This window comes from Dichotomopilus funicola, assembly GCF_033296635.1.
Source record: "Dichotomopilus funicola strain CBS 141.50 unplaced genomic scaffold C8A04scaffold_23, whole genome shotgun sequence".
NCBI classification, from domain to species: Eukaryota; Fungi; Ascomycota; class Sordariomycetes; order Sordariales; family Chaetomiaceae; genus Dichotomopilus; species Dichotomopilus funicola.
The window spans coordinates 379,004-404,172 of NW_026944044.1; the positions used below are offsets into that span (position 1 = coordinate 379,004).

The window sequence follows — 25,169 nt, forward strand, 5'->3', positions numbered from 1 at the left end:
CCCACATTCCCATATCCCCTTCTGGATCCAGCCAGCCCTGACATGTGAAAACAAACTCCCATTCCCGGTGATAATTAAAGAAAATCAAAACCACACCCCCGATGACTCAAAGCATCATGACGGCAATCATACACACCCAACCGATCAACAGTGGGACAGATGTAATGATAAAGAACATCCATTGTGCTCGAGTGATACCATGCAGCCGCATCCACTTCTTGAGCTTGGTGTTGAGCTTTCGAGCATGCGGGCATGTGGCCGTACCGTAGATGAGACAGCCTAGGCCAGGTCGGGATTCGCATTCGATGTGTTCTCGTCGTCTTTGCATCAATAACCTATTTTAACTCGTCAGTCGCTGGGGTCGATTTGACTAGCTAGTCGGAGGCGAAGTATACGAAGGTGCCAGGCGCCATGGGCCATGTGAGAAGTGAAGCAAAGGAAGGGGGGCTAAAGAGGGTCTGGCTGGGAATTCAACCTAAAAGAACAAAACATACTTGACACTGCCTCGACAAAACCGCAAGTCGCTGCCCAAGTCGCAGCGCGAGTCACTAGGGCATTCGAGATGCAACAGCCGGCGTTCCATCAGCCATTCCACCTTGAGTTCAACGCCCGTATCGACGAGCCGGGAGAAATAACGGTTGGTGTGTTTTAATGATAGAGCATCCGGGTAGATGAGATGGTCGGTGATGAGAAGGTGGATCTCGGGCGGGAGGGTCGAAAAGGTGGGGCGGGGCCGAGTGTGCTGCTGGGTCAGGTCGGGGGAATCGGGCGGCGGTTGGGAAGAGCCGGAAAGGGTTTCGGCGGCAGCTGCACTTTTTCGGGGTTGTTCTTCCTCATGATGGTGCTTGTCTGGCGGTGGTACGTGGCCGACCGGAGCGGGCCGCCGTACGAGGCGGATCAGGGAAGCCATGCGAGGCGGTTGACCGATCGGTCGATTGTTTCGTGATTGGAGTTGCGGGGTGGTATTTCGTAGCGGGAGGAGATCCTTGGGGCTGGAGCGGATTTTCCTCAACTTCTGAGAGCGGTTGTGAAAATCATCCGATACAACGGAGTTACCGTGATGGTGGAAGCTTGGAGGGCCAGCAAAGACTTGGGACCATGGCAGTCTTTGGTGTTTAATACGAGTTCGTTCCTCCCCATCTCCGAAGAGGACACCCATCTCGAAACGCGGCCGCGTCCGAGGAGGCCGCTTGGCCGCCAAAACCGTTCCGCTGGTCAGTCAGCCCTGGCGATGGCCGATCCCAGACGCGGGAAGCTGAATGCTTCCCCCGGTCCCCCGCCCAGCGGTCGGCTCAGGGTTGTCAGGCTGTCTCGGCCCCTGTTAGGCACAGACAATGTGCCTGGCTAAACCTAAATCAGACACACCATGGTGGGCATTTGCGTCATCTGAGTGACAGCTTGCCGTAGGCTGCAGTGAAATCATGGCAATACGAAGTGGTCGAGGTGGAAATCCGCATCGTCAAGTCACCGGATGCGCAAGATCATCGGTCTGCAGTGAGTCGAACGATATCAACGTTGATGTACACTAACTACCTATTGTTGAAAGCGCAGCGACCCAGAATCGATCTTCAGGACCAGGAGTCAGGCACCTCGATGAATCAGAGCCGGAGTCCACCTTGAGACAGCCAGGCATGGGTGGCAACCCTTGTTTGGTTGCTTTTTTTGGCACTGCCCCAGGAAAGGCGGGCAATCACCAAAGCTTGGCAGATTTCTTCTCCGCTGTACGAACTACGAAGTCCGGATAAAAGTGGGAGGAATCACTCTCAAGCCCGACTGCGCAGATGCTGGGTGAGTTTGAGACCGAAACCGCCCGTCTGGCGAAAGCCCAGGGGAATTCGAATAATGAGAAATGCGCTTATGTGGAGATGTGGGAGACGGCTGGGAGGACGGGCGATGGGAGCTCATTTTGCTCGAAACAGCTGCGGCAGTCATCGGACGACTCGAGAAGGGCCACCCCCCCCAGGTCCCTTCTGTCCCAAACCCCCACGTGAACACGCGTAAAGTGAGGGGTTGCGAGCATGTCACGTTAGTCGCTTCTGGTTGCCCATCTGGGGGAAGGCAACCGCCTCAGCTGGTGATTCCGGATTTTGCTTGCTTTGCTCGAACTTCCCAACTTTCCCACTTACCACCTTGCGACAACGCACTGAACTTGCCATGATGGCAGCCTTCACGTCGGAGAGCGAGGGCGAATACGCCTTCAACTTAACGACGTCAGAAGAGGAGGAACTCCTTGCCGTTGTCGACCACTTTTCCTCGGTCTCGCCACAGCTCCGACCCGCGCACTCAAAACGCGCCCTGACCCCACCCGCAAAAAAGACTGCCGTCGCCCCTAGTCCGTTTACTTCTGACTTTGACGAGTACTCTGACCTCGACGACGACCCAAATATTGCCATTGCTATCGAGCAAACCGTCGCGGCCATCACCGATGATGACCTGAGTTTTGACTTGTCTGAGCTGCACGACGGCGCCGACGACGGCCTCGGTGTTGACGACGACAATGATTTTTACAGCAGGGGCCGAGTTACTGCGCATCTCCCAAACGTTGCCTCGCGCGACAGCGGGTCCGCAAGCCGTGGCAGCCGGTTGGCACCCTCGGTCACAAGTGATGATGACAGCTTTCCCACGTTTGTGTCGCGGACCGGTTCACAGCCTTCCCCTGCGATTCCACCGACTCCGGACGTTCGCTACCCGGATCGTGAGTTGTGCTCGGCCGGCCCTTTGGTACAAAAATCGTCTAACTGACCTCGAAGCGACTAGTGACCCGAGCGCTCACGGCGGCTGAAGAGGGAGCCAGACTGTTCCAGCCCGTGGAGAAGACCAAGCCGAGTGGAGAAGACAACCGGTCGCCGATCTTACGTTTTCGCACTGCTCCAAAGAAGCCTTTTTCTGTTACAGACCTGACGTCCGGAGCATGGTGTGAGCTGCAATACTTCTATACGTTGACTAGGAACCGGGGTGGTAAAAAGACAACCACGCCGGCCATGAAAAAGGGAATTAAGGTCCATACCCGCCTAGAGCGACAGATTTTCAAGCCTGTGAAGGTCGAGGTTACTAAGAGGGAGGACAGCTTCGGTCTTAAGATTTGGAACATGATCGAAGGGCTGCGCGTGCTCCGGAAGCGGGGCGTCACGCGCGAGTTTGAGGTTTGGGGCATTGTCCATGGAAACGTTGTCTGCGGTGTTATTGACGGGATGAGCTACGACAATCCCGACCTAGAGCTCCAGGAGGACGTACTGAGCAGCCGAGGCAGCCAGACCATCACCAACTCACAGCCCTACATGCAAAACACCCCAGAAGGTGACCAGATTTTCATCAGCGATGTAAAAACCCGCAACAGCACCAATCCACCACCCCAATCACAGAGCCGTGTCTCGCTCATTCAACTTTTCCTCTACCACCGATTTATATCCGACATGGCATCCGACCGGCTAGATTACATGCGTGTTTTTGAGCGCTACAATGTTAAACCTGACGAGCCGTTCTCCAACCGCTTTATGGCCCAGCTCGCCCAGCTTCAAGACGAGAATCCAACGAAGGGTAATCTTGACACCGATTCAGACGCCACCGTTAGCAATGGTCAAATGTTAAACGACAGCGATACCGATTCCAACAATGGAGAATTTGTCTCGGCCCCGTCCAGCCCTTCACAGGTTTCCTTTGACGACCCTGCCCACGCGCCCCCGAAATATGACACTCTCCGTGGCCTTCTCTCGGTATTGAAGTTCGAGCTGGCGCTCACCTTCCCCCGCGGCGCCGCAGATCTTGGGTCAATTGTGGCCGTCGAATATCGCTACCGCGGCCGCGACCCGATTGACCCCAAGCCTAATACCACAACCCCGGGTCTCGGCCCAGATGAAGCGGACCCTTATCCGGGCCCCGCTGCTGCTGCTGTGTCTGCGGAAGCTGACTCAGTGAAGGCAGCTATCGGAGGGGTAACGGAAAACGATGTGCCAGCAGCGCCTTCTATCGACACACCACCTGAACTCGAAGTCGGTTCGGTAATTTGCACAAACAGCTTCTTCGTCGAACCCGAGACCCTGGACCTATATCTCGATGATACTATGCGCTGGTGGAAAGGGGAGCGGCCGCCGCGTGGCGTGGCTGCCTTCGAAGCTGGGTTCAAGTGCCGGTCGTGCGAATTTGCGGACGACTGCCGTTGGCGGAAGGATATTGACCAGGAGGCGCTGCACCGGGCGAGGATGAAGCAGTTGGAGAGGGAGGCGGAGAGGCAGACTGAGAGGCGGAGTCGGGGACGGAGGCAGAGACCGATTGAAGGGCCGGAAAATGAATTTACAAGGGAGCCGAGCTATAACCATGATCAGCTCCAGGCACAGCCACAGACACAACATCAGCAACCTTTTCAATCACAGTCGTTGCGGCTTGACGAATTGGAAGAACAAGAGGAAGAAGAAATGGCGGCCCTGAGAGGAATAGAGGCAGAAGAGAGGCAGGCAAAGGCGGTTGATATCGAAGACATCGGTGCGCCTGCAAAGCGACGGCGTGGTAGACCAAGGAAGAATCCCGAGGTACCCACTAAGCCACTCGAGTTTCAAGATCCCGTTCAGCCTCCGAGGCGAAGAGGAAGGCCAAGGAAGGATGCCGAGATACCCACCAAGGTACTCGATTTCCAAGATCCCGTTCAGCCTGTGAGGCGAAGAGGCAGGCCAAGGAAGGACCCCAACTCAAAAGGGAACGATGTTTAGCTGGAGGCGATGGGGGGAGAATGTCTTAAGTAGGAATAGGGTGGACCGAAAGAAGTCTCATCTAGGCGTAAAAGGTGGAAAGGGCTAGATCGGGAGCAGCTCTAAATCTTGTATCTCACCTCTGTTGGTTTTTTTCCTCCCATCAAATTGGGTTATGGATGGATATATTGAGAGGATTGGCAGACCTTTTCCCGACTATGTTCTATCCCATACCTTGGTTCCCGCCGTGCCTTTACTGCGTCACATTCATAAACGCCGTCCGTTCCCCCATCCTAAGATGATCACCTGAAGATTTCCGCAAGATAGCTTCAAGCGATAGGCAGCTCACAGTGGGGGTGTGCCTGACTTCGCTCGGTACAGAACATACCTAACAAATGAACAGATAGTACAAAATGGGAAACGAAGATGGACCTAGCTCAATAATTTGTCGGTCGTCTAAACCTGGCAGCTTTGTCGGGGGTAAGAGGTAGGGCTATAATGGAATCACTTGAATCGGACCTATAGAATTTTGAGGGCGAAAAGACACAGGGCTGGGACGGAAGTAAGGCTCAACAATTCAGCGAACAGGAATCTATTGCATCGTTGCAACGGACTATGGTATTGAGCTCCTGGCTAAGGTACCAAACGCTACACTCGACTGGGAAATGGCACCACGATTTGCTAAGCTTCAGGGCCAACATGGAGTTTTTGAGATTTTTTTCCATTTTACAATACCGACCAATCCCTTGCCATTGAACTGATAGGCTCGATCAATAGCTGCGACCAAACATACACCATTGCTCGGCCAGGCGGCTGCACTCGGGGTTCAGACACTTGGTCTCGCCCTTGACTAGGCCTTCTGGCTGCTCGAAGGGAATGCATAGCGATTTCATGCCCATAGAGGGGGCCTTTTGACCCTCAGGAGTGGTCTCGTCCGAGTGGCCGGTGGTCAACTCCTTGATACGGTCCTCACAGTCCGGCACGAGACAGTGGGGAATGATGACCACGTTCTTGGCGTCAAGCGCGGGCACCACTTCCTCCCACTTGGTAAGTTGCAGACGATGCTCGCGATAGGCCGCCTCGGCCTTGTTGTACATGTCCTGTTGAATCGTCTCGAGCAGTTCGGGGACCTTGGTGGTTAGTTCGGCGATGGGAATTGTGCCCTTCTCGCCTGTGTCACGCCGGGCGTAGCTGACAACCTCCTTCGCCGCATCCTTGGGACCAAACTCGAGACGCAGGGGGACACCCTTGAGTTCCCAGTCGTTGAACTTCCAGGCGGGGGTGTAACCATCTCGCAGGTCGACGTCAGTGCGGATTCCAGCCTTCTTGAGAGTGAAGAAAATCTCGTCGAGGTGCTTGAGATGCTTTTCCTTGTCCTCAGCCGACATCTTGGCCGTAAGGCCGACAGGGATGAGGATGGACTGGAGCTTGGCGATCCGGGGCGGAAGCACGAGGCCTTTGTCGTCGCCATGGATCATGACCATCACACCAATGACACGGGTCGACAAGCCCCACGAGTTCTGCCATACGTGGATGTGCTTCCCTTTCACGTTGGGGTCCTCTACCGTGATGTCAAACATCTTGGAAAAGTTCTGCCCAAGGCAGTGAGATGTCGCGCCCTGAATACCACGCCCATTTGAGGGAATGTATCCTTCGACTGTGGTTGTGTAATAGCCGCCAGCAAACTTCTCAGCCTCGGTTTTCCTCCCCCGCACGACCGGAACGGCAAGAAGCTGTTCATAGACGCCGGCATACAGCTCAAGGATCTGCAGGACCTCCTCGCCGGCGAGCTGTTCTGTGAGGTGGGCGGTGTGGCCTTCTTGCCAGAGGAACTCTCTGGCGCGAAGGAATGGGGTGGTCTGCTTAGCTTCCCAGCGGACGACCGAGTTCCACTGGTTTAGACGGAAGGGAAGATCGCGATGGCTACGGATCCATTTCGAGTAGTCTGTTCGGTCAGAGGACGAGTCCGCGTCGCTGGTTGGCGTGGTGATAACTTACAAGGGTACATGGCGGCTTCGGAGGTAGGACGGACAGCAATCGGGACCTCGATGTCTTTGTCACCCCTGGAAGTGAAGAGTTAGTCTCCCAAATACGATACACCCTATTATTCTGCCCTGACTTACGCCTTTGTCACCCATGCGAGCTCGGGAGCGAATCCATCAATATGGTCTTTCTCCTTCTCGAGCGACTTTCCCGACAAGAACATGGGGAAGTTGGTTTCCTCGACACCCATAGCCTCGATTCTCTCCTGAAACCATTTCCTGATCGTGTTCCAAATGTGCATTGTGGCGGGGCGCATGATGAAGAACCCTGAAATTTCGCTGTAGTACTCGATCATCTCAGCTTTGAGCACGACCTCTTGATACCATTGTGAGAAGTTGTCGGTCTTGGAAGCGGTGATGCCGATGATGTCGTCAGTCTTCTTCCCGCCAACGACGGGGAGCGTTGCTTGCTTCGCGACCTTTTCGGCTTTGGCAGCGGCCAGCTTGGCCTGCTTCTCGGCCTTCTTCAACGCGCTCTTCGATTGTTCTTTGGAGTCCTCCATGGTTGCCGTTTTTTGCAGGACAGATGATGAGGTAGAATTGGCAATTAAGCTGTTGTTTTCGTGGCCTATATGGCCGACTGGGTGATCGGGATTTATTAGTCCTCGCCGGTGACTTGGCCGGGCAAGTATGGTCGTGAGTCTTAACTTCTGGAGAAGACTCAAGCGAGTGACTCTATCGCGTTTTTGATATGCCCCGCACCCAACACGCTGCGCTATCAAAATGAGGGGCACCGTGGGTTGAACCGATTGCAGGGGTATAGTGGGGCACCAACCAGTCAACGCCCTGGATTCTACCGGCATGGGATTATCTCCCCTCCGGGAAAAAGTTCCTGTGAAGCTGCCTTGGGGCGAGCGGTGGAGAGCTTCGAAATTGTTTGGAGCCTACCGACAGACCCAGCTCTTAGTTTCGAGCCCCCCTCAACACCATCTCCCGCGTCGGCCGCCACGACACGTACGATTCACCGCCGACGACCGCGATTTACGATGGCTTCCATTTTCGAGCAGCCCGGAAACGGCACTCTCTTCCTTGGCGGGCAGAAAGTGTCGGGCTCCGACATTCGCGATCAAAATGGTCGGTTGCTCTCCTCGATTTGGGTTGAAGGCCCGACCCGAGGGACCTCCCGGTCTAATGTATTTTGCTAACCCGTTGTGCAGTCATCGCTACCCAGATGATCGCAAATGTAGTCAAGAGCTCGTTCGGTCCCAGCGGCCTGGACAAAATGATGGTTGACGACATTGGTGTATGTTCAACTGGCTTCCCCTTTACCCCGCCAAGCGAAGCGAGTCTAATAGAACTAGGATGTCACGGTCACCAACGACGGCGCTACCATCCTCAGTCTCCTCGACGTCGAACACCCCGCAGGAAAGATTCTCGTCGATCTTGCTCACCAACAAGACAAAGAAGTTGGAGATGGCACAACATCGGTCGTCCTGATCGCTGCAGAGCTCCTCAGGAGAGGAAACGAGTTGATGAAAAACCGTATCCACCCGACTACCATCATTACGGGCTACCGCTTGGCCCTTCGCGAGGCGGTCAAATACATGAATGAACATGTCAGCATCAAGGTTGAGAACTTGGGCCGGGAGTCGTTGTTGAACATTGCCAAGACCTCGATGTCCAGCAAGATCATCGGTGCCGATTCCGATTTCTTTGCCAACATGGTTGTCGACGCCATGCAGGCAGTCAAGACGACAAATAACAAGAACGAATCCAAGTACCCCGTCAAGGCCGTCAACATTCTCAAGGCCCATGGAAAGGGTTCGCTGGAGTCGGTTTTGGTCAAGGGATACGCTCTCAACTGCACAGTGGCCTCTCAAGCCATGACGACACGCGTCCAGGATGCTAAGATCGCCTGCTTGGACATGAACCTCCAAAAGGAACGAATGAAGCTTGGTGTACAAATCACAGTGGATGACCCAGACCAGCTTGAGCAGATCCGGCAACGGGAATCGGGAATGATAATCGAAAGGGTGGAGATGATTCTCAAGGCGGGGGCGAACGTTGTGCTCACCACCAAGGGCATCGACGACCTTTGCCTGAAATTGTTTGTGGAGAAGGGTGCTATGGCCGTGCGCCGGTGTAAGAAAGAGGACCTTCGTCGTATCGCGAAGGCGACCGGTGCTACTCTTTTGAGCACGCTCTCCGACCTGAATGGCGATGAGAAGTTTGAAGCGTCATACCTGGGCCATGCCGAAGAGGTGGTACAAGAGCGCATCTCCGACGACGAGTGCATCATGGTAAAAGGCACTAAGGCGCACTCGTCGGCTTCGATCATTCTCCGTGGCCCCAACGACTTTCAGCTTGACGAGATGGAGCGGTCGGTACACGACAGCTTGTGTGCTGTGAAGAGGACCCTCGAGAGCGGCAGCATCGTGCCGGGAGGTGGTGCGGTCGAGACGGCGTTACACATCTACTTGGAGGAGTTTGCGGGCACTGTTGGTTCCCGCGAGCAGCTTGCCATCGGCGAGTTTGCACAATCTCTTCTCGTTATCCCCAAGACGCTAGCGGTGAACGCTGCTAAGGATGCCTCGGAACTGGTCGCCCAACTCCGGTCTCGGCATGCGCTTTCGCAGCGCATCCAGGAAGGCGAAGCGAATGAGGACGAGAAGACGGTGGCACGCAAGAAGGCGTACAAAAACTATGGCCTTGACCTCATGAAGGGCAAGGTGGTGGACGAGATCAAGGCAGGCGTGGTGGAACCTAGCATTAGCAAGATCCGGCAGCTCAAGAGCGCAGTAGAGGCATGCATTAGCATCATGCGCATCGATACCCTGATCAAGCTGGACCCGGAACCGCAGGCGGAGGACGATGGCCATGGCCATTAGACTATTTACGTCGCAATGAAAGAACAGCGTAAACTTGCCGACTTGGCAGCGAAAGCATCCCTTGAGGTCTCACTCCTCATCCGGCCCATGATTCCGCGGATTCGGCTCCGGATCCGTACATCTTATACATACCCCAGCGACAACTCCATACCCCGCATCAATGATTCTGAAGTTATGGCTCCCCTAAGCCCAAGTATTGGGGAGTTTGTCTTACCCTTGCTCTTCCGTCACTTGCGGCATCCTCATGACCAGCCCCGGCCCGAGCACCGCTCATTCGGGCCCCGCATACTGTCGGCTTAAATCCACTCTGCCGCGATTCTCCGCGAGGAAGACGACGGCGCCGGGGCACGGCGCCGGCCAAGTCCCTGGTGAGACGGCCGAAATGGGTCGAGAGCCGCCGTCCCTGCCCGCTAGCAGCCGAGTGATTGTGACGTAAAATGCACCGCTTGCGGGCGGTTTCGCCATGAAACCACGAATTATGCAGGGATGCAGAGACTACAGCGGCCAATTTTCTGGCGTTGCAGCGGCCATCTGACCATGCCCGTCCGGGACCATTGGCCAATCATGGAGATGGTGTTGAAGCTGCTTGCTCCGTTCCAGGATTCTTTTCGAACCCATTGCTGGAAGTTTGGCTGTTTAGACCACGAAGGTGTAAACTAATGAACCAGTCAAGCCGGCGAGTAACCTAATCGGCCGTAGTGAAGGTGTAATTTTCCTTTCTATTATCAGCGAAGCTCCCAGTGCAAATACTGTGCGATGTCAATGCAGGATTTCGAGAGCTGCATTGAGTATGCAGATTCCGGTGGCAGCCGGGAATCCACAGTGCCGTCTGTAACGAACGGCCGGCGGTTTCCACTTGTGATGAGTACGCAATCCAGCAATCATCTTCGAAGCACGGGTCTATTTTAAAGCTACGGGTCTGGGCCAGCCCTTTCTCCTCTAACTTGCACCAAGGCCCATTCCCCATTCCCCAGTCTTTTCTCTTCTGCAACCATTACGGCCCCAAACTGGAGCTGCGTAACTTGTCTTCGACAAAACCGTTTCTTTCAACATTTCCCCTTTTCGCCCCTTCAACGCAAAAGTGATAGGACACGGCATAGATCCGGCACTACCCCATTAGCTCCCACAAACCTCGACCCGTCAACGACAAACTCAACTGACAAAATGGGCTCCAACGGCAACCTTTCCCCGCTACCTCCCGCTTCCTCGCCATCCCTTATCCTCGCCCAGCCCACCCAGGGCGAGCGCGACCGTACCGCTCGGCATACCTATCCGAACTGGGGCGGCGCCCTGACTGAGGACGGCTACCTACAGCGCGAGACATATCTTACCACCGTTCCGCTCGCCCGCGATGGCGGCATCACCCACTGGATTTTGACAGTCGACGGCGGGGTACCGGACGAGCGGCCGATCCTGTCGTCGTGCGAGAGCCTGCGAAAGAGGGCTGTGTATGCACGGCCGAGTGGGAATGGAGAGGGGGAGAGGGTGGTGGTCGAGGGCGTGGCGCACGGAATTGCGAGCGTGTTTACCGAGCCGGCGTTTCGTGGGAAGGGATATGCGAGCAGGATGATGAAGGAGGTCGGCGAAAAGTTGGAGGGGTGGCAGGCGCGTGCCGCGGGGGCAGCAGAGGAGAAGAAGGGCGTCGAGGCCGTAGAGAAGGGTAGTTCGTTGTTCTCGGTGCTGTACAGTGATATTGGCAAGACGTTCTATGCTAAGAATGGGTGGGCTCCGTTTGAGAGCACGCATGTGTCGATCAAGCCAGTGAAGGGGGCGGCGCCGACGGAAGGACAGGGAGTCAAAGTTCTCGGATACCACGAGTTGGCGGAATTGTGTGCGGCGGACGAGAAGCAGTTACGGGCGGACCTAGCGCGCCCTGGGGGTTCCAGGACCAAGGTGGCGATTCTGCCTGAGTTGGATGCGATGCTGTGGCATCTTATGCGCGAGGATTACATGACCAAGGCCATCTTTGGAAAAACACCAACTATCAGGGGTGCCGTGACCGGCGAGGCTGGGAAACGAGTTTGGGCGATTTGGATGCGGGGTTATTATGGCGGGCTAAAGAAACCAGAGGGCAACGTCTTGCATGTCTTGCGGGTTGTGGTCGAGGGCCCTGAGCAACCTGAGGAGACGTTGGCAGATGGGCTCCGGGCGATTCTGCAGATTGCGCAACACGAGGCAGCCGAGTGGAGGACGGAAGACATTCAGATCTGGAACCCCAACCCCAAGTTGCGATCTGTGATTGACAAGACTGGAATTCAGTACCAACTTGTCAACCGGGACACGGACAGCATTGCGAGCTTGAGATGGTATGGCGAGAAAGAGCAAACCTCGGAGCTGGATTGGGTGGCTAATGAGAAGTTTGCGTGGTGCTGAGCCGGTATTTGATTGGGTTGGGTGGAGGAATCGATATAGGAAATGGGATCTGGCTGTCAACGAATAGCTTGGGTAACTTGTACTCGAAGTAGTTGATGAGTGAAATTCACCCAGAATAGGTGTTTTGGCACTTGGAGTGTGTCGTTAAGTGACGGCTTATTTCTTTAAGTCTACGAAGCTGCTTGAAAGACGAAAGCGCAACCAGCTGCCTGTGCGGGGTTCAAAGTAACCGTTTCAGGTGATTATTACCCTATTTGGGATGCTTGAGAAGAGAAATGATTCGGATAGCTGACCTGCCAAACGGCGGAAGGAAATATTTCGGGGGTTTCCCTCGATTTGCACAAATACATCGCTGAAGACTTAATGTTAACGTAAGGGCCAACGCAATGGGTCTTTACTAAGGCCCAGAGTGGATATTTTGAGGAAGTCATGTATTTGGTCATGAAGACGAGGTGATACGTATAAAACCACAATCTCTGTGGAACTCAACCTCGAGTTCCGTGCGATGCGGCATCGTGGCCACTGCGGCCATTTACATCGTACAGTTTTGGTTCCATGTTGGCGGCAAAACAGGCCGGAAACCAGATGATCCACAGCACCATTCCAGCCGTTGCATCATCCCGCCGGATGCCCCCGCAGCCAGGGCCAGTGACCCCGCAGGTCTCGTGCAGGGCATTGCCGCGGCATTGGAAGCACGTGGAATTTCATGAAAACCCCTTTGAGAGGGTCGATTTCCCCGAATGCCGCAACGCCGAACCAACTGATGACATACTGTGAATAGCGAGATTTCACCAACTCCTTGCTGATTTTTTTGTTCATTTGGTATTGTTGGACTGCACCTTTTGTAGAAATTTATTCTCCTGCGGTATAGCCCCGTCCTTTAAACTACAAGCGCATCCTTGTCTTGTTTCGTTACCTTTGTCCCTTGCTCTCATCCGATCACTCGACTCCTCGATCTGAAGCCCACGACGACGCTACGGACCGTCCTCTTGACAATGTACAACAAACAATAACGCTAACCGATGCCACTTTCACTTTAAACATCATAATAATCTCATACCTTGGTCATGTCACTCCAAATACGCCGCCTTCATCCCGGGACGCCTCTTTCAGCATTGTCAAGCGCCGTCGGAGCCCATCCACGCTGCTCCCATCTACGGGGACCATACACACCATGCGCCCGCCCGGTACCTTACAGGCGGCGTACCAGCGCAGGTATAAGGGGGGGCCGCCGCTTGCACACGACTACACGGACTGTGTTTCCTGCTATTTTCGTAGCGGGACAACGGCGAAGTGCATCGGCTGTGGCCGCGGCAGCTGTAGAGAATGGTATGCGAGGACAGTGTCTTCCGACAGACAATAGGGAGACTGACATAGCAGTAGCCAATCCAGAGGATATTGGTCCGATACAAGAGTATGACCGCCGAGTTGACAGTGGAGTTTTGCGAAACGATGAGCACCAAAGAGGTGAGACCTTGTTCCCGTGGAAGGTTTAACACCAACGCTACTAACCTCAGAGCTTGGCAGGTATTATACAGAGCCTACAGCATCTCCATGAGGAGTTACGGCATTACAACGCACCACCCGTCGAGCGCCCGACCCCCGAGTCTCTAAAGCCGAACAAATCCTTGTTCTCGTGGTTCGGCGGCGGCAGCAAGTCATCGGCCAGTGCAATCCCCCCCAGCCTCCCTCGGGGCCTTTACCTGTTCGGCGATGTGGGCTGCGGCAAGACGATGTTGATGGATCTCTTTTACGATACGCTACCCTCCAACGTACGCTCGAAGACACGAATCCACTTCCATAACTTCATGCAGAGCGTCCACCAGCGCCTACACAAGATGAAGCTTCAGTATGGTAGTGATATGGACTGCGTGCCATTTGTGGCGGCCGAGATCGCCGAGCAGGGCAATGTGCTGTGCTTTGACGAGTTTCAGTGCACTGATGTAGCCGACGCGATGATCCTACGTCGACTACTCGAATCACTCATGTCTCATGGTGTTGTTCTCGTGACGACATCCAACCGCCATCCCGATGAGCTATACAAGAACGGCATCCAACGTGAGTCCTTCATCCCAGCGATTGAGCTCCTCAAGAGTAGGCTGCACGTCATCAACCTCGACTCGACAACCGACTACCGCAAGATCCCACGCCCGCCCTCTGGCGTCTACCACACACCTCTCGACGCCCACGCCGCCTCCCACGCCGAGAAATGGTTTCGCTTCCTAGGTGATCCAGACTCGCCCGAACCCCACTCGGAGACTCAGCGAGTCTGGGGTCGGGAGATTGTCGTGCCCCGTGTCAGCGGCCGATGCGCATGGTTCACCTTTGACGAGCTGATCGGCCGGCCGACTAGCGCAGCGGACTACCTGGAGTTGATGCGATCGTACGATGCATTTGTGGTAACCGATATCCCGGGCATGACTTTTCGCCAGCGCGATTTGGCTCGGCGGTTCATCACCTTTATCGACGCTGTGTACGAGTCACATGCGAAACTGGTCCTCACGACGGCGGTGCCATTGCGCGAGCTGTTTGTTTCCCGCTCTGAGATGCGCGAGTCACTCCTGGCGGCAAAGAAGAAGGAGAAGAAACAACAGGGCGACTCATCGCAAAAGACTAACGACCAGCCCTCCGAAGAAGACGAAGACTCCATTGACGACGCCCTCGATCATATGACGGACGACCTCGAGCATAACGCAGAGCAGCTGGCAAGGTCGAACCTTTTTGCCGGCGACGAAGAAGCCTTTGCCTTTGCGCGCGCACTTTCTCGGCTCAGTCACATGGGAAGCAAGGAGTGGGTAGAGCGCGGGATGGGGTTGGAGAGTCAGGGTGGTAAGAAAGAACATGATGACTGGGCCAAGACAAGGAGCCGACAGATGGAGGATAGCATGTAGGGATAAGGAGTTGGATCATGATTGTAACGGCTATACGTCTCTTCGTGGTTTTGTAGAAGAGGTTGGATACTTGTGCGGAGGGGGCTTGCCCGGAGCTCTGGTAGGAGACATTGCATATAGAACCCGGCACATATTTAGATAGCTTGTAGCGTTCCGAAATGACCATTATGGAGATCACCAAACATTGGCGCGGCTAGCTATCGGCATTGTGGCTATGATGGCGAGAAACTGTATGCAAAATGGTGCTATCAGAAAAGACTGGCTTCGCTGTATTGTCCTGTACGACCGGTACTAGCGTACGTACCCAACCCTAACGCCCTTGATTACTCCCTCTCACTTTCTTCCCTTCTCGAAAAGAAAACGACGCAAGATCCGAACACAACCCTTACAAATCCGACCATTCCTGGTCATCAAGAGCGGTGAAATCGGTAAAAGCTAGCTCGTAGGCGAACGCCAAGGTTAGACGGGCATGCTGCAGCATGTGGTCGAACGAGAGGTATTTGATCAGATCCTCGGTCGAGTGGATGTGGTTATCCGAGTACTCAAACGCCGATTCAATGACAAAGGCCGAGGGGTACCCGGCCTTGGATGCCGATGCGTGGTCCGAGCAAGCGTAGCCACACTTGGTCTCGACATACGGAATGTCGCAGTACTGCGCAGGGGATGCACGTTAGTGCCGAGATTAAATGAGCGGTGAAGAGGGGAACATACTTCGTCAATGACGACCTTGATAAAGTTGGTGAGGTTGGGGTCAACGTAATCGACAATCACGCCCACACTCTCGGGCTTGCCGGCATCCAAGGTGCGGGTGATGTAACCCGTCATGTCCTGCTGGAGCATGGCCTTGACGTCACGGTCGTCCTTCTCGTACGATGAGAAGATGGCCTGGCTACCCAGCAGGCCACCCTCTTCGGCGCTATACCAGTGGAACTCGAGCGTGTTCTCGTGGTTGCCCTGAATGATGTCCTCGGATTGCAGAATAACGCGGAAGGCCTCGAGGATGGTGACCGTTCCACTGCCGTCGTCATCCGCGCCAGGGGCGGCTAGGACGCTTGGCAACCACAGGTTGATCGAGTCTTGGTGGGCGCCGATGACTACGGTCGAGTTGGTTTTGCCAGGGATGGTGGCGATGATGCTGTTTTGGCCCCACGAGTGCTTGAAGTGTTCGGCACGCACGTAGTCTTCCGCGCCAGCCTCTTTGATTGTGTTGCGGACCTGGCCGAGGAGCCACTCGCTGGATTGACGACCATAGTCGGACTGTGAGGGATGGAATTAGCAAGACCACTTTTCTATCCCAGCATTGAAAGGGAGAGGCTTACCTTGTAGTACCGGGTGTGGAACGACGTGAAGGTTTCGAGATGGTTACGCATTTCCGTCTTCGACAAGCTGCCTAGAAGTGGCTTGACTTCATCCTGAAGCTTGGGGTGTTTCGGGAAGACGCTCTTGCGCAGAGTCTTCAGGCGGAGGGCGCCGAGTTCGGGGTGGTCGGTGATGTCAAAGAACCGCTTGCCGTCCTAAGGGCAAAAACAACACTTCATTTAGCAGTGACCGCCAGTGGATGCGGGACGAGAAGTTTACATACGCGGCGCAACTCCCACTTCTCTTCCTCCGTCACCCATTTTGTCTCCCCTGGCGACAGCTCGATGTGGTACTTCTCGTTGCTCTCAGCGGCCTTGGGAAGGCCGTCGGGGTACAGGGCGGCACGATCCGGCTCATTCGGCTCGACGAAACGGCCGCTTACAGCGGGCAGGAGCAGCGCAAGTAGTGAGGTGTTGGAAACTTTCATGGCGGGCAGACTTGGGAATGCAGTGTACGATGGGGAGGCGATAAAGTCCGTTCCTAATGGGTGATGGAAGCGTTCTTGAATGTTGAACCTTTGACTGTTGGAGGTTCTTTCGGAGTTGACGGGGAGGCTGGCGAGGCACGGCGACAGGCACAGATAACACCTGGAGGGACCCCTGTTTGGGGGTGATCAGGTGGAGGGCGCCAGGCGAGATCAGACCCACATGGGCGCAGGTACCCGGACTCTGGGCTCGAAACGTTCAGCTTGAAAAGTTATTGAAGGCCGCCTTTTTTGATAAGTCACTCGGGAGTCTTCGAGATACAAGACACATCGTCGCCATGGCAGGCATTTCAGGGCCGCCCTGCACCAAATCTCCGAATTGACAACATCATCTGCTCAATGCAGAGACTCGAACCGTCGGCACGCACCGGAGACACGCGTGACACGATACCCCAACGGCATCCCTGCACACAACAGGGGTCTAGAAAGGCTAAACCAGATTTGGGATTAGCTCAACTCTGCTCTCAGGGTCCGGTTCAGCCCAATCAGGACCCCAACAGAATGATTGCGCAGGAAGGCAGTGATTGACGTCATACGAGGACCTCAAGATGGAACCAAAATGCCAAGGGATCCGACGATTTGCAGATGCTGTTCTAACTTCTAGCCCGCACATATATGACACATATATAAGTTGTTTAGGTATTTCTGTGCCTGTACATGTATGGTAGTGTGTAAGTATTCTCTAGTTTGAAAGTTTGGGTTGACACTTTTCGGTCTTCCTCGCGTACCTACAATAATTCATTGGTGGGAAGCTGGTCTGTCTCAAGCGACGACCAACCTCATCCATTGAGGTTTAGTTCGAGGACGCCCGCCTGCTACTGTTCACTTCAAAAGTACTTGCGGAAATGGCAAACCACCAACGACAGATCCCGCGCCTCAACGACCACACAATTCGATTATGTACGTCAGATGAGAGCGTTTCGTCTCTGGTTGCTCGGAATCCGGACCTAGCCCCTGGCGACGCATGGAAGAAACTCCATGGGGACGACGCATGGAAACATCTTGAAGGCAGAGGGAGACACGAAGACAAATTTGATGATTCCGAAGACAAAACAGAATTGTCGAGGACTGCCGAGTGTGGAAAATGGGGCCCTACTAAACCGAGCGAGCTCTTCCTTCGGGTATGCCACCGAAATCTAGATCTGCTTAATTTCCCGAAAAGAGGACTAATCCAAGGCTCAGATCTACCACGATGCGCTATGTACCATTCACCATGAACCGCACCGGGCCATGGTCAGTCCCTCGTTGATGGGAAGTTACGGGACGGTACCCTTAACGATAATCTCCGCGTGAGCTACCGAGACAACCGTTTCATCGAGGTTGATTCTGACACCTAACAGACTCCCCGACCTTGCCCGCCACATGTCCAATGTCATTGTCCGCGCTAAGCAGGAAGTCTTCCTGGCGACCAACTATTGGCAAGATAGTGTGGCTTCAAAGTACATCACTAATGCCATCAAAGAACTCGACCGCCGGGCTAGGATGAGGGGTACTAAGATTGTAGTTAAGATTCTATATGACCGAGGGAGTCTCAAACAGCTGTATGAACATCACTACGTCGTCCCGGAGAAGGAGTCCACCGGGAAGAACGTCAACCTGCCCCATGCGCACGAAATCCCAAATATCAGCATGGAGGTCATGAATTTCCACACACCGATTGTCGGAACCTTCCATGCTAAGTACGTGGTGGTCGACCGGAAGATTGCGCTACTACAGAGCAACAATATTCAGGATAACGACAACCTTGAGATGCTTGTCCACTTGGAGGGCCCAATCGTTGACTCCCTGTACGACATGGCCTTGCTCTCGTGGCACAAGAAGATGGAGCCGCCATTACCAAGTCGAGATAAGCCGGCTACGCAAGCGTGGCCGGAGAGCCGACGGGAAGGAGAACATGGGCGGTCCAAAGACAATAGTTCTGAAAATGGCATTGAGGGACGAGAACATCCGTCGCTTCCCCAACACACTACAGACAATCCATGCTATGACGACGACATCTCTGGGGAAGTAGCTCGGATCAACGCCGCACTAGCCCCGAGACCCGAGCAAACACATTTGCAAGCCGTCACCTTGCAGCTCAACCACACCACCAATGAGGGTCTACCCGGCGACCCCAACGCCCCCGAGTGCCCACCTGGCGAGCTCATGACACCTTACCTCCCGCTACTAAACGACACCCCTTACCCTATGGCCCTCGTAAATCGTGCCCCATATGGTCCGCCAACTCATAAGTCTGTGGAGACACCGCAAAATGCTGCTTGGTTGTCGGCGTTGCGCAACGCCAAGAAAAGCGTGTACATCATATCTCCCACATTGAACGCACCACCTCTTGTCGAGGCCATTGTTGAGGCCTGCGAGCGTGGGGTTGATGTGCACTGCTACATCTGCATCAGCTACAATGATGCAGTACGTTTTCTACTGCCCCCCCGCCCTCTTTTTTTTTTTCATTCATCCCCTAACCTCTCTTTGCGACAACAGGGCGAACTCCTCCCCCGCCAAGGCGGACACAACGAAAAGGTCGCCGCCACCCTCCACAAATCCCTGACTCCCTCAACGCGCCGGCACCTTCACTACCGCTGGTACGTCGCCAAAGACCAAACACGCCCCATAACCCAAGCCCGTCGACAGCGTAGTAGCCATGTCAAGCTCATGATCGTCGACGGCGCGGTGGGGATTCAAGGAAACGGAAATCAGGACACACAAAGTTGGTTCCATAGCCAGGAGATTAATATTATGGTGGATAGCGTCGAGGTATGCGCGAAGTGGTTGGAGGGGTTGAGGCAGAATCAGAACACGGCCCTATTTGGGGCCGTGAATCTAGAGGATGGGGTGTGGCGAGATGAGAATGGCAACGGGGTTGAAGGTGCGATGGGGGTAGATGCGGGACGGGTGAGAGGGTGGGCAAGGGGTGTGAAGGGGGCCGTGGATAGGGTGAGGGGGACCGGGGGCTTTTGAAGGGTGGGTTTGGATAGGTATAGTGGACACGATTTCACACTGCTTGTTTACGAGAGGGAAGTCTACGGGATCTAAGGCCGCCTTTTGACGACTTATCCATCCATCGACGCGAAGTGATTTGATGCGTGAATCGACGCCTAACACGCCCTATCCACTGTTAACACTCTTGTTTGGTGACCAGCCAGAAGGCCAAATTTTAATTTTCTTTCGAATTATCACTAAGTCGGGCAAGAAGCGAAAAGAGCATCCACATTACATGAGAGTTCCCATGCTTATTCATGGGACAAAGGGTCAGTCAGCGGGGGGAGCTTGTGCCCGGGATACGCTGTCGGCATTGTCGATGCAATTGTTATCAACTGAATTATAAGTTGAGCCTCTGCCGGGCTTTCGGGTATCTTGTGAGTTGTGTGTTGCTTTTTGCCAATATGTTCATGAATCTTCATCTTGCAACATCATTCACCCCAAATATTGAGGCTTCCGTGAACTTTTCGGGACAACTGAGGATTTGTGAATCCTTTTGGTTAATCATTGGCATCTGCGGAACGTGGTTGCGGTGGTAGAACCACCCACCTACACAATTAATCTAACTTGGATGCCGAAGACTACTAAATCAATATTACGAGACAACCCAGCCCACCTATCTCACCCAAGATTCAACTAGAGAGTCATAAACTATTTCACCATGACCTTCTGCAACGTATTCCGGTCCCTGCATCTGCTTCCTCACACCTTCCGCCCTTTCCAACCACATCGCCGCTTCTGAGTTGCCTCCATTATGCGAAAGTGCCATGGATAGCATGTATGATGCCCGGGCCACTTCACAGTCGGCGACCTTCCAGAATTCCATCATGCTGATAGCCTTGCGGAAATAATCTCTAGATACCGAGAAGGAGTGTGGATTAGCCGACGGTATCAAGGACGAGTGTATACCTATTTAGTTACTTACATTAGGGTAAGCGGTAAATACTTACATAGCTTGGCCAGGTAACTCCTTATCTCTACTTCCGTAGTGGTTCCGCAGCGCGATCAATCCTAGTTTGTACATGCATACTGCCATGTCGGCTGAAACTATCTCCCCGGTGTCTTTCAGACATTCCCAGCCTTTGGTGTATGCAGCTTTCGCTCCCTCCAGGTTACCTTGGGCCATTTGCATGTTGCCGATCCAATAGTAGTGGTTTCTGTAGTTCCTCAAGTTTGTTAGCCGAGTCAAAAGCTAGGAAATGTGCGAGCTTTCACCTGAACCCAGGCTGTTTGTTGAGAATCAGCCCCTTGGCCTTCTCGAAGGCACCCATTGCTTCGGAATAGCATCCTAGTCCAGTGTAACACCTCCCCAGATTATTCCAATTCATCCTCACATTGGCTTTGACCTCATAATTGACAGTTTCCTTGCATATGAGGTGGTATTTGAGCGCCTCGGGATACTTGCCCGACGACAGATTGAGATTGCCTAACTAGGTTGTTCAGAGCCACCCAGATGTCCTCATGGCCTACAGGCAACTCACGGAACCGAATGTCTTTGGCTCGTTCGAGCAATTCCTTGGCGGACGAAAAGTCCCCGCTCATCTCGCGCTCTAATCCCGCGGAGTTACAAAAATGCGCGTAGGAAAGCGGCTCCTCGGTGATGAGACCTGTGGCATGGAATGCGGTCCTTGTAACGTCCACCATTCTAGCTAGTTCCTTTGCTGCACCAGTTTCGACAAGGTAGTAGGCGGCGTTGCACATGAGTCGGCAAAAGTCCTTAGAGGGACGGAGAGATACCCCGAGGCTCCTCTGGTGATTAAGAGCGGCTGCTGTGTGATCGCGGAGAAAATAAACATGTTGGATAAATGTCCTACATTTGGGAAATTGGGGCCGGAAGCTTCGACCAAAAACTTGTTTCGGAAATGCATGAAAGAGCAGTTGGGAAGCGTCTTGAAGTGTTTGCTGGAGGGTGTTCCTGCTGGAGTAACGGAATTCAGATTGGACAAGGCGGTGAATGGAAAGATTGTTGGTGGCTGCATCACGATGAATGAGGCCCAGGGATAGGAGCTCCTCCATTATGTCCGACACCCTGCAACACGGAGCGTCAGCACTGGGGGATACACCCGAGATGTTACCTTACGTTATGGCTGGCGTTGAAGGAACGACCTACTTAAATTCATCTGCACAAATTTGTAAACGGGTAGGCAACTCCACATGTTCGAGCGCTTCCGTGTTTTCCATAACGAGCAGAGACTCGGGGATGTTGTCAGGGGCGAGAAGCGACAAAACCCCTAGCAGTGTGGCTGCGGAACTGGACAAGGCTTGAAAAGAGAGGGTGAAAACGTTCTTTACTCCATCGCTGTACCCTGCGTGCATGAGTTCCGTGCTGTACGCGTCTTGCACTTTGTCCGGATATCGTTTGTGCATTGAGAAGTCGGAATAGGAAAGCGGCGCCTTGGTCAGTAGTGAAGGGCTGAACAGCAAGATTTGCGCTGGCAGGGTGCATGCCGAGCGTATGGCACCTGCTCGTGATTAGCACCGATCCATGCTTAGAGACGGGCCAGAACTCAGAAAGAAGGTCAGCTTTCTCAGCATTGTCAAATATCAGAAGCCAGTTTTTGTTTTCTAGGGAAGATTAGCATGCTGAATATATGAGCGGGGCCAGTAACGGAACAACTTGCCTGTTCTCTGGAGCCAGTCTAGAAAGACAATGCGGCCCTGGGCGTCTTGATTAGGGGAGTTTAAGCCAACCAAACGAACGGCCTGCATGACACTTTGTTCTAGACTGGCCAACGTCTGGGCATGAATCCAGAAGATAGCGTCGAAGTGGTCCGTATGATGATGTGCGTACATCAAGGCGATTTGGCTTTTGCCAACACCGCCTAACCTGGATATAGCAATAGACCTGAGCATGCCATGCTTAGTTTCAGGGCTAAGAGCAGAATGTATTGTCGACAGCTTAGATTCCCTGCCAAAGAAGCGACTGTTTTTGCTAGCCGGCAACATGCGTGGTTGTTTGTGTGTGGGTACTGCTCGCCTCATTGTCTGTTGGGACGCCTCGTTCAAGAGCACCTGGAGCCGCTGGAAATCGCTGGTGTGCGCCTTAGAAAGGGATAATGATATGATCCGTGAAACCCTGTCAGAAGCTTCCTCCAGCTGTGAGAGAACATCCCTGTATTGAATTGTGATAATCTCCCAAGCCGTCTCTTTCATGCCCCCAAGCTCACAGTCGCGGAAGGCCGTGATAATATTTAACCAGAGATTAATGAGCTCCTTGGAGATTTCAACATAGACATTCTTCTTCTGCTCCATGTTCTTCATGCCGTGCATGGTTTCATTCATGTACTCCAGTTTGATGCCGATCGACTTGACCATACGGGAGACGCGGTCGAGGGCACCTTCTGAATGTAGTGAAAGCTAGGTTATACATCGACATTGTTAGTACAATACATATCGGTCACCAAACCCCTAACCACGATTCATCACAAATCTGGAGTCCTTACCTTGACGACTAAGTAAAGTAAACCCCACATCATGGAAACATCGACCTTTTCGCGCATCAAGCTAACGAACGAAATGGAGAATTGATTATAGTGCTCGAGAACTGGGAGTAGAAGCAGCAGGATGTCTGCCTCCGATGTGTCCTGGCGGTACTCTTGGAGCAATTCCTCAAGCGCCTGACGAAAGAGAGGGACAGACATGACTTTCAGCGCTTCTTTGAGGTCGTTGCGCTCGAGGCCCTTTTCGCAGCGCGATATTGTTGACTTCCAAGCATCGATGTAGATTTGATCACTGGTAGAGAGATCATTAGCAGTCGATTTTATTGAGGCCAGACCATCTATGCCCCAAATGATAAAGGAGCTTACTAGTCCAATCCTGACATGAGCCTTTTCAGGGACTCACGATCGCCGTCGTCAACGGTTGACGCAAGGGACAGTGTATCGACCATGTTGTCAACCCTCATTTCGTTTTGCCCAGAGTTATCGAGAGTTACAATCGTGGCGGCTCGTGAAAGGCGACGGGTTGGGTAGGTGCCCACATTGGTATGCAAACACGGCAAGTCACAGTTTCCGTGAATGAATCCCACACTGTCTCCTCTATCAAGGGTCGCAACTCGACTCGGCTGGCTTTGTGCGACCTCAACTGGAGGTCCCCTCTTATCTGTTTAACACGGGGCATGCTCCCGAGTAATGTTGACTTGTAGTAGTATTCCAGAGGAGCAATTTTGGTTTCACATTTCACAGGCCTAGCATGACACCGGCGAAGTCTCGCGGAGTAATGGCCGCCGTCGTCGACTATACTGCCGATCTGGAACTGTTCAGAACGGAAAAGCCCTACGAGTTGTACTAGGTCGAGGATCTTTCTCCGAGTGATAGCAGTAATGTTGTGTACGAGCCCCACGATATATCGCCACAACTGGAGGATATCCGAGGCCGGATTCCCACTCATTTTGCTACGTCCAATGTCCTTCAAGCATACCTGTCACCCATGAGGAAGAGATGATCCACCTCTACGCTCAGGAGGTCAATCGGCTACTCAAGCAAATGTTTAACACGCGGCATGTGATTTGTTACGACGTAAGGGTATGCCCTTGCCATTCCGCCAAGCCTGAGAAGACTGCGCTCATTTTAACGAAGCTGTAAAGGCCATGCAAGGCCAGTATGTTGAGGAGTAGGTCATTAGTGTGCCGGGAGTTCGTCGGGAGGCACCACGGTGGCGTAAAGCGAGCTTGACAACATGGCCATAACGGTTAGTCAACAACATAACGGACGATTAATTGACAATGGGGACAATAGAACCATTTCTAGGTTAATTGACATTACGGTTAACAAAACAAAGGACATCTGGTTTGACGATGTGATTAACTGTAATGTTGAGAAGAATTTAAAACGGCTGGAGGTTTATTGAAGAGGATAATGACCAGTTAAAAAGAGGACTAAGAACGTATGTAATATATTATTATACTAGACACATAATTATGTACCACATTTAAATCTTACATTCCTGACATAATTGGTTGAAGACGTATACTCGGATGAAGGATGGGCATCAGCAATGGTATCAATTGGCCCATTCCCGTCGGTGGTAGAACCTTCTCGGAGTTTGTAAGAAGCATATCTCGTTGGTGGCTAGCTAGCGAGTGACCCAAGTCCGTGACTTCTGACAACATTTGTATCTCTGTATGCACTAGGGCTATACTGTCAACCCTACTTGAGCATGATATTACTGACATGATCTCCTCACAAAATGTCGGCACTTAAATTGTAGTGCTAGGCCATGCCCTCGGCCAGATACCTAGGTAGGGAAGGTCGTAGCCTGGTAACCTATCTGAGAGTCCGAGCAAACGACCCTTCTCAACATTCCTCACATCTACTTCTCCCCCCCTTCTGAAACCTCGGTCGAGGGTAGCCTGTATGTATTTCAATGTCAAGGGCGGCTGACGTGGTATTTTCCTCCCCCAGGTACCGGAGACAAGGATCGAGATAATGCAGTATTAAGCCATCAATCATGTGTCGCAAGAAGTGGGTAAAGAACTGTCTCTCTTGTCCAGAAATTGGTGTGCTGTTGATGTATTGGTGGAGTGAGGCCCAAAA

The 25,169-nt window shown here is 53.3% G+C and overlaps 9 protein-coding genes across 9 annotated transcripts; 5 read left to right on the forward strand and 4 right to left on the reverse strand.

Annotated features, from left to right (window-relative positions):
- Positions 1-106: 106 nt before the first annotated feature.
- On the reverse strand, positions 107-910 carry C8A04DRAFT_36589 (uncharacterized protein; the record flags this gene model as incomplete). Its single annotated transcript, XM_062783573.1, has 3 exons — positions 107-335; positions 495-832; positions 872-910. The coding sequence occupies 3 exons, from the start codon at positions 908-910 to the stop codon at positions 107-109; spliced, it is 606 nt and encodes a 201-aa protein (XP_062637970.1).
- A 1,247-nt stretch (positions 911-2,157) lies between these two features.
- Positions 2,158-4,384, forward strand: C8A04DRAFT_36590 (exonuclease V; the record flags this gene model as incomplete). Its single annotated transcript, XM_062783574.1, has 4 exons — positions 2,158-2,695; positions 2,758-3,840; positions 3,922-4,245; positions 4,323-4,384. The coding sequence occupies 4 exons, from the start codon at positions 2,158-2,160 to the stop codon at positions 4,382-4,384; spliced, it is 2,007 nt and encodes a 668-aa protein (XP_062637971.1).
- Positions 4,385-5,452: 1,068 nt separating this feature from the next.
- On the reverse strand, positions 5,453-7,227 carry C8A04DRAFT_36591 (uncharacterized protein; the record flags this gene model as incomplete). Its single annotated transcript, XM_062783575.1, has 3 exons — positions 5,453-6,627; positions 6,681-6,745; positions 6,806-7,227. The coding sequence occupies 3 exons, from the start codon at positions 7,225-7,227 to the stop codon at positions 5,453-5,455; spliced, it is 1,662 nt and encodes a 553-aa protein (XP_062637972.1).
- A 483-nt stretch (positions 7,228-7,710) lies between these two features.
- C8A04DRAFT_27789 (chaperonin Cpn60/TCP-1 family) lies at positions 7,711-9,552 on the forward strand (the record flags this gene model as incomplete). Its single annotated transcript, XM_062780410.1, has 3 exons — positions 7,711-7,798; positions 7,882-7,967; positions 8,026-9,552. The coding sequence occupies 3 exons, from the start codon at positions 7,711-7,713 to the stop codon at positions 9,550-9,552; spliced, it is 1,701 nt and encodes a 566-aa protein (XP_062637973.1).
- Positions 9,553-10,716: 1,164 nt separating this feature from the next.
- Positions 10,717-11,925, forward strand: C8A04DRAFT_27790 (uncharacterized protein; the record flags this gene model as incomplete). Its single annotated transcript, XM_062780411.1, has 1 exon — positions 10,717-11,925. The coding sequence occupies one exon, from the start codon at positions 10,717-10,719 to the stop codon at positions 11,923-11,925; it is 1,209 nt and encodes a 402-aa protein (XP_062637974.1).
- A 1,067-nt stretch (positions 11,926-12,992) lies between these two features.
- Positions 12,993-14,816, forward strand: C8A04DRAFT_11382 (AFG1-like ATPase-domain-containing protein; the record flags this gene model as incomplete). Its single annotated transcript, XM_062776948.1, has 3 exons — positions 12,993-13,254; positions 13,309-13,392; positions 13,453-14,816. 3 exons carry the CDS (start codon positions 12,993-12,995, stop codon positions 14,814-14,816), a joined length of 1,710 nt encoding a protein of 569 aa, XP_062637975.1.
- A 385-nt stretch (positions 14,817-15,201) lies between these two features.
- Positions 15,202-16,602, reverse strand: C8A04DRAFT_11362 (uncharacterized protein; the record flags this gene model as incomplete). The annotated part of the gene is made up of 4 exons (XM_062776938.1): positions 15,202-15,468; positions 15,528-16,073; positions 16,136-16,330; positions 16,399-16,602. 4 exons carry the CDS (start codon positions 16,600-16,602, stop codon positions 15,202-15,204), a joined length of 1,212 nt encoding a protein of 403 aa, XP_062637976.1.
- Positions 16,603-17,504: 902 nt separating this feature from the next.
- On the forward strand, positions 17,505-19,614 carry C8A04DRAFT_11437 (uncharacterized protein; the record flags this gene model as incomplete). The annotated part of the gene is made up of 4 exons (XM_062776975.1): positions 17,505-17,780; positions 17,842-17,948; positions 18,000-19,065; positions 19,138-19,614. The coding sequence occupies 4 exons, from the start codon at positions 17,505-17,507 to the stop codon at positions 19,612-19,614; spliced, it is 1,926 nt and encodes a 641-aa protein (XP_062637977.1).
- A 637-nt stretch (positions 19,615-20,251) lies between these two features.
- On the reverse strand, positions 20,252-22,081 carry C8A04DRAFT_36599 (uncharacterized protein; the record flags this gene model as incomplete). Its single annotated transcript, XM_062783576.1, has 6 exons — positions 20,252-20,489; positions 20,586-20,792; positions 20,851-21,065; positions 21,106-21,685; positions 21,830-21,896; positions 21,928-22,081. The coding sequence occupies 6 exons, from the start codon at positions 22,079-22,081 to the stop codon at positions 20,252-20,254; spliced, it is 1,461 nt and encodes a 486-aa protein (XP_062637978.1).
- Positions 22,082-25,169: the final 3,088 nt, after the last annotated feature.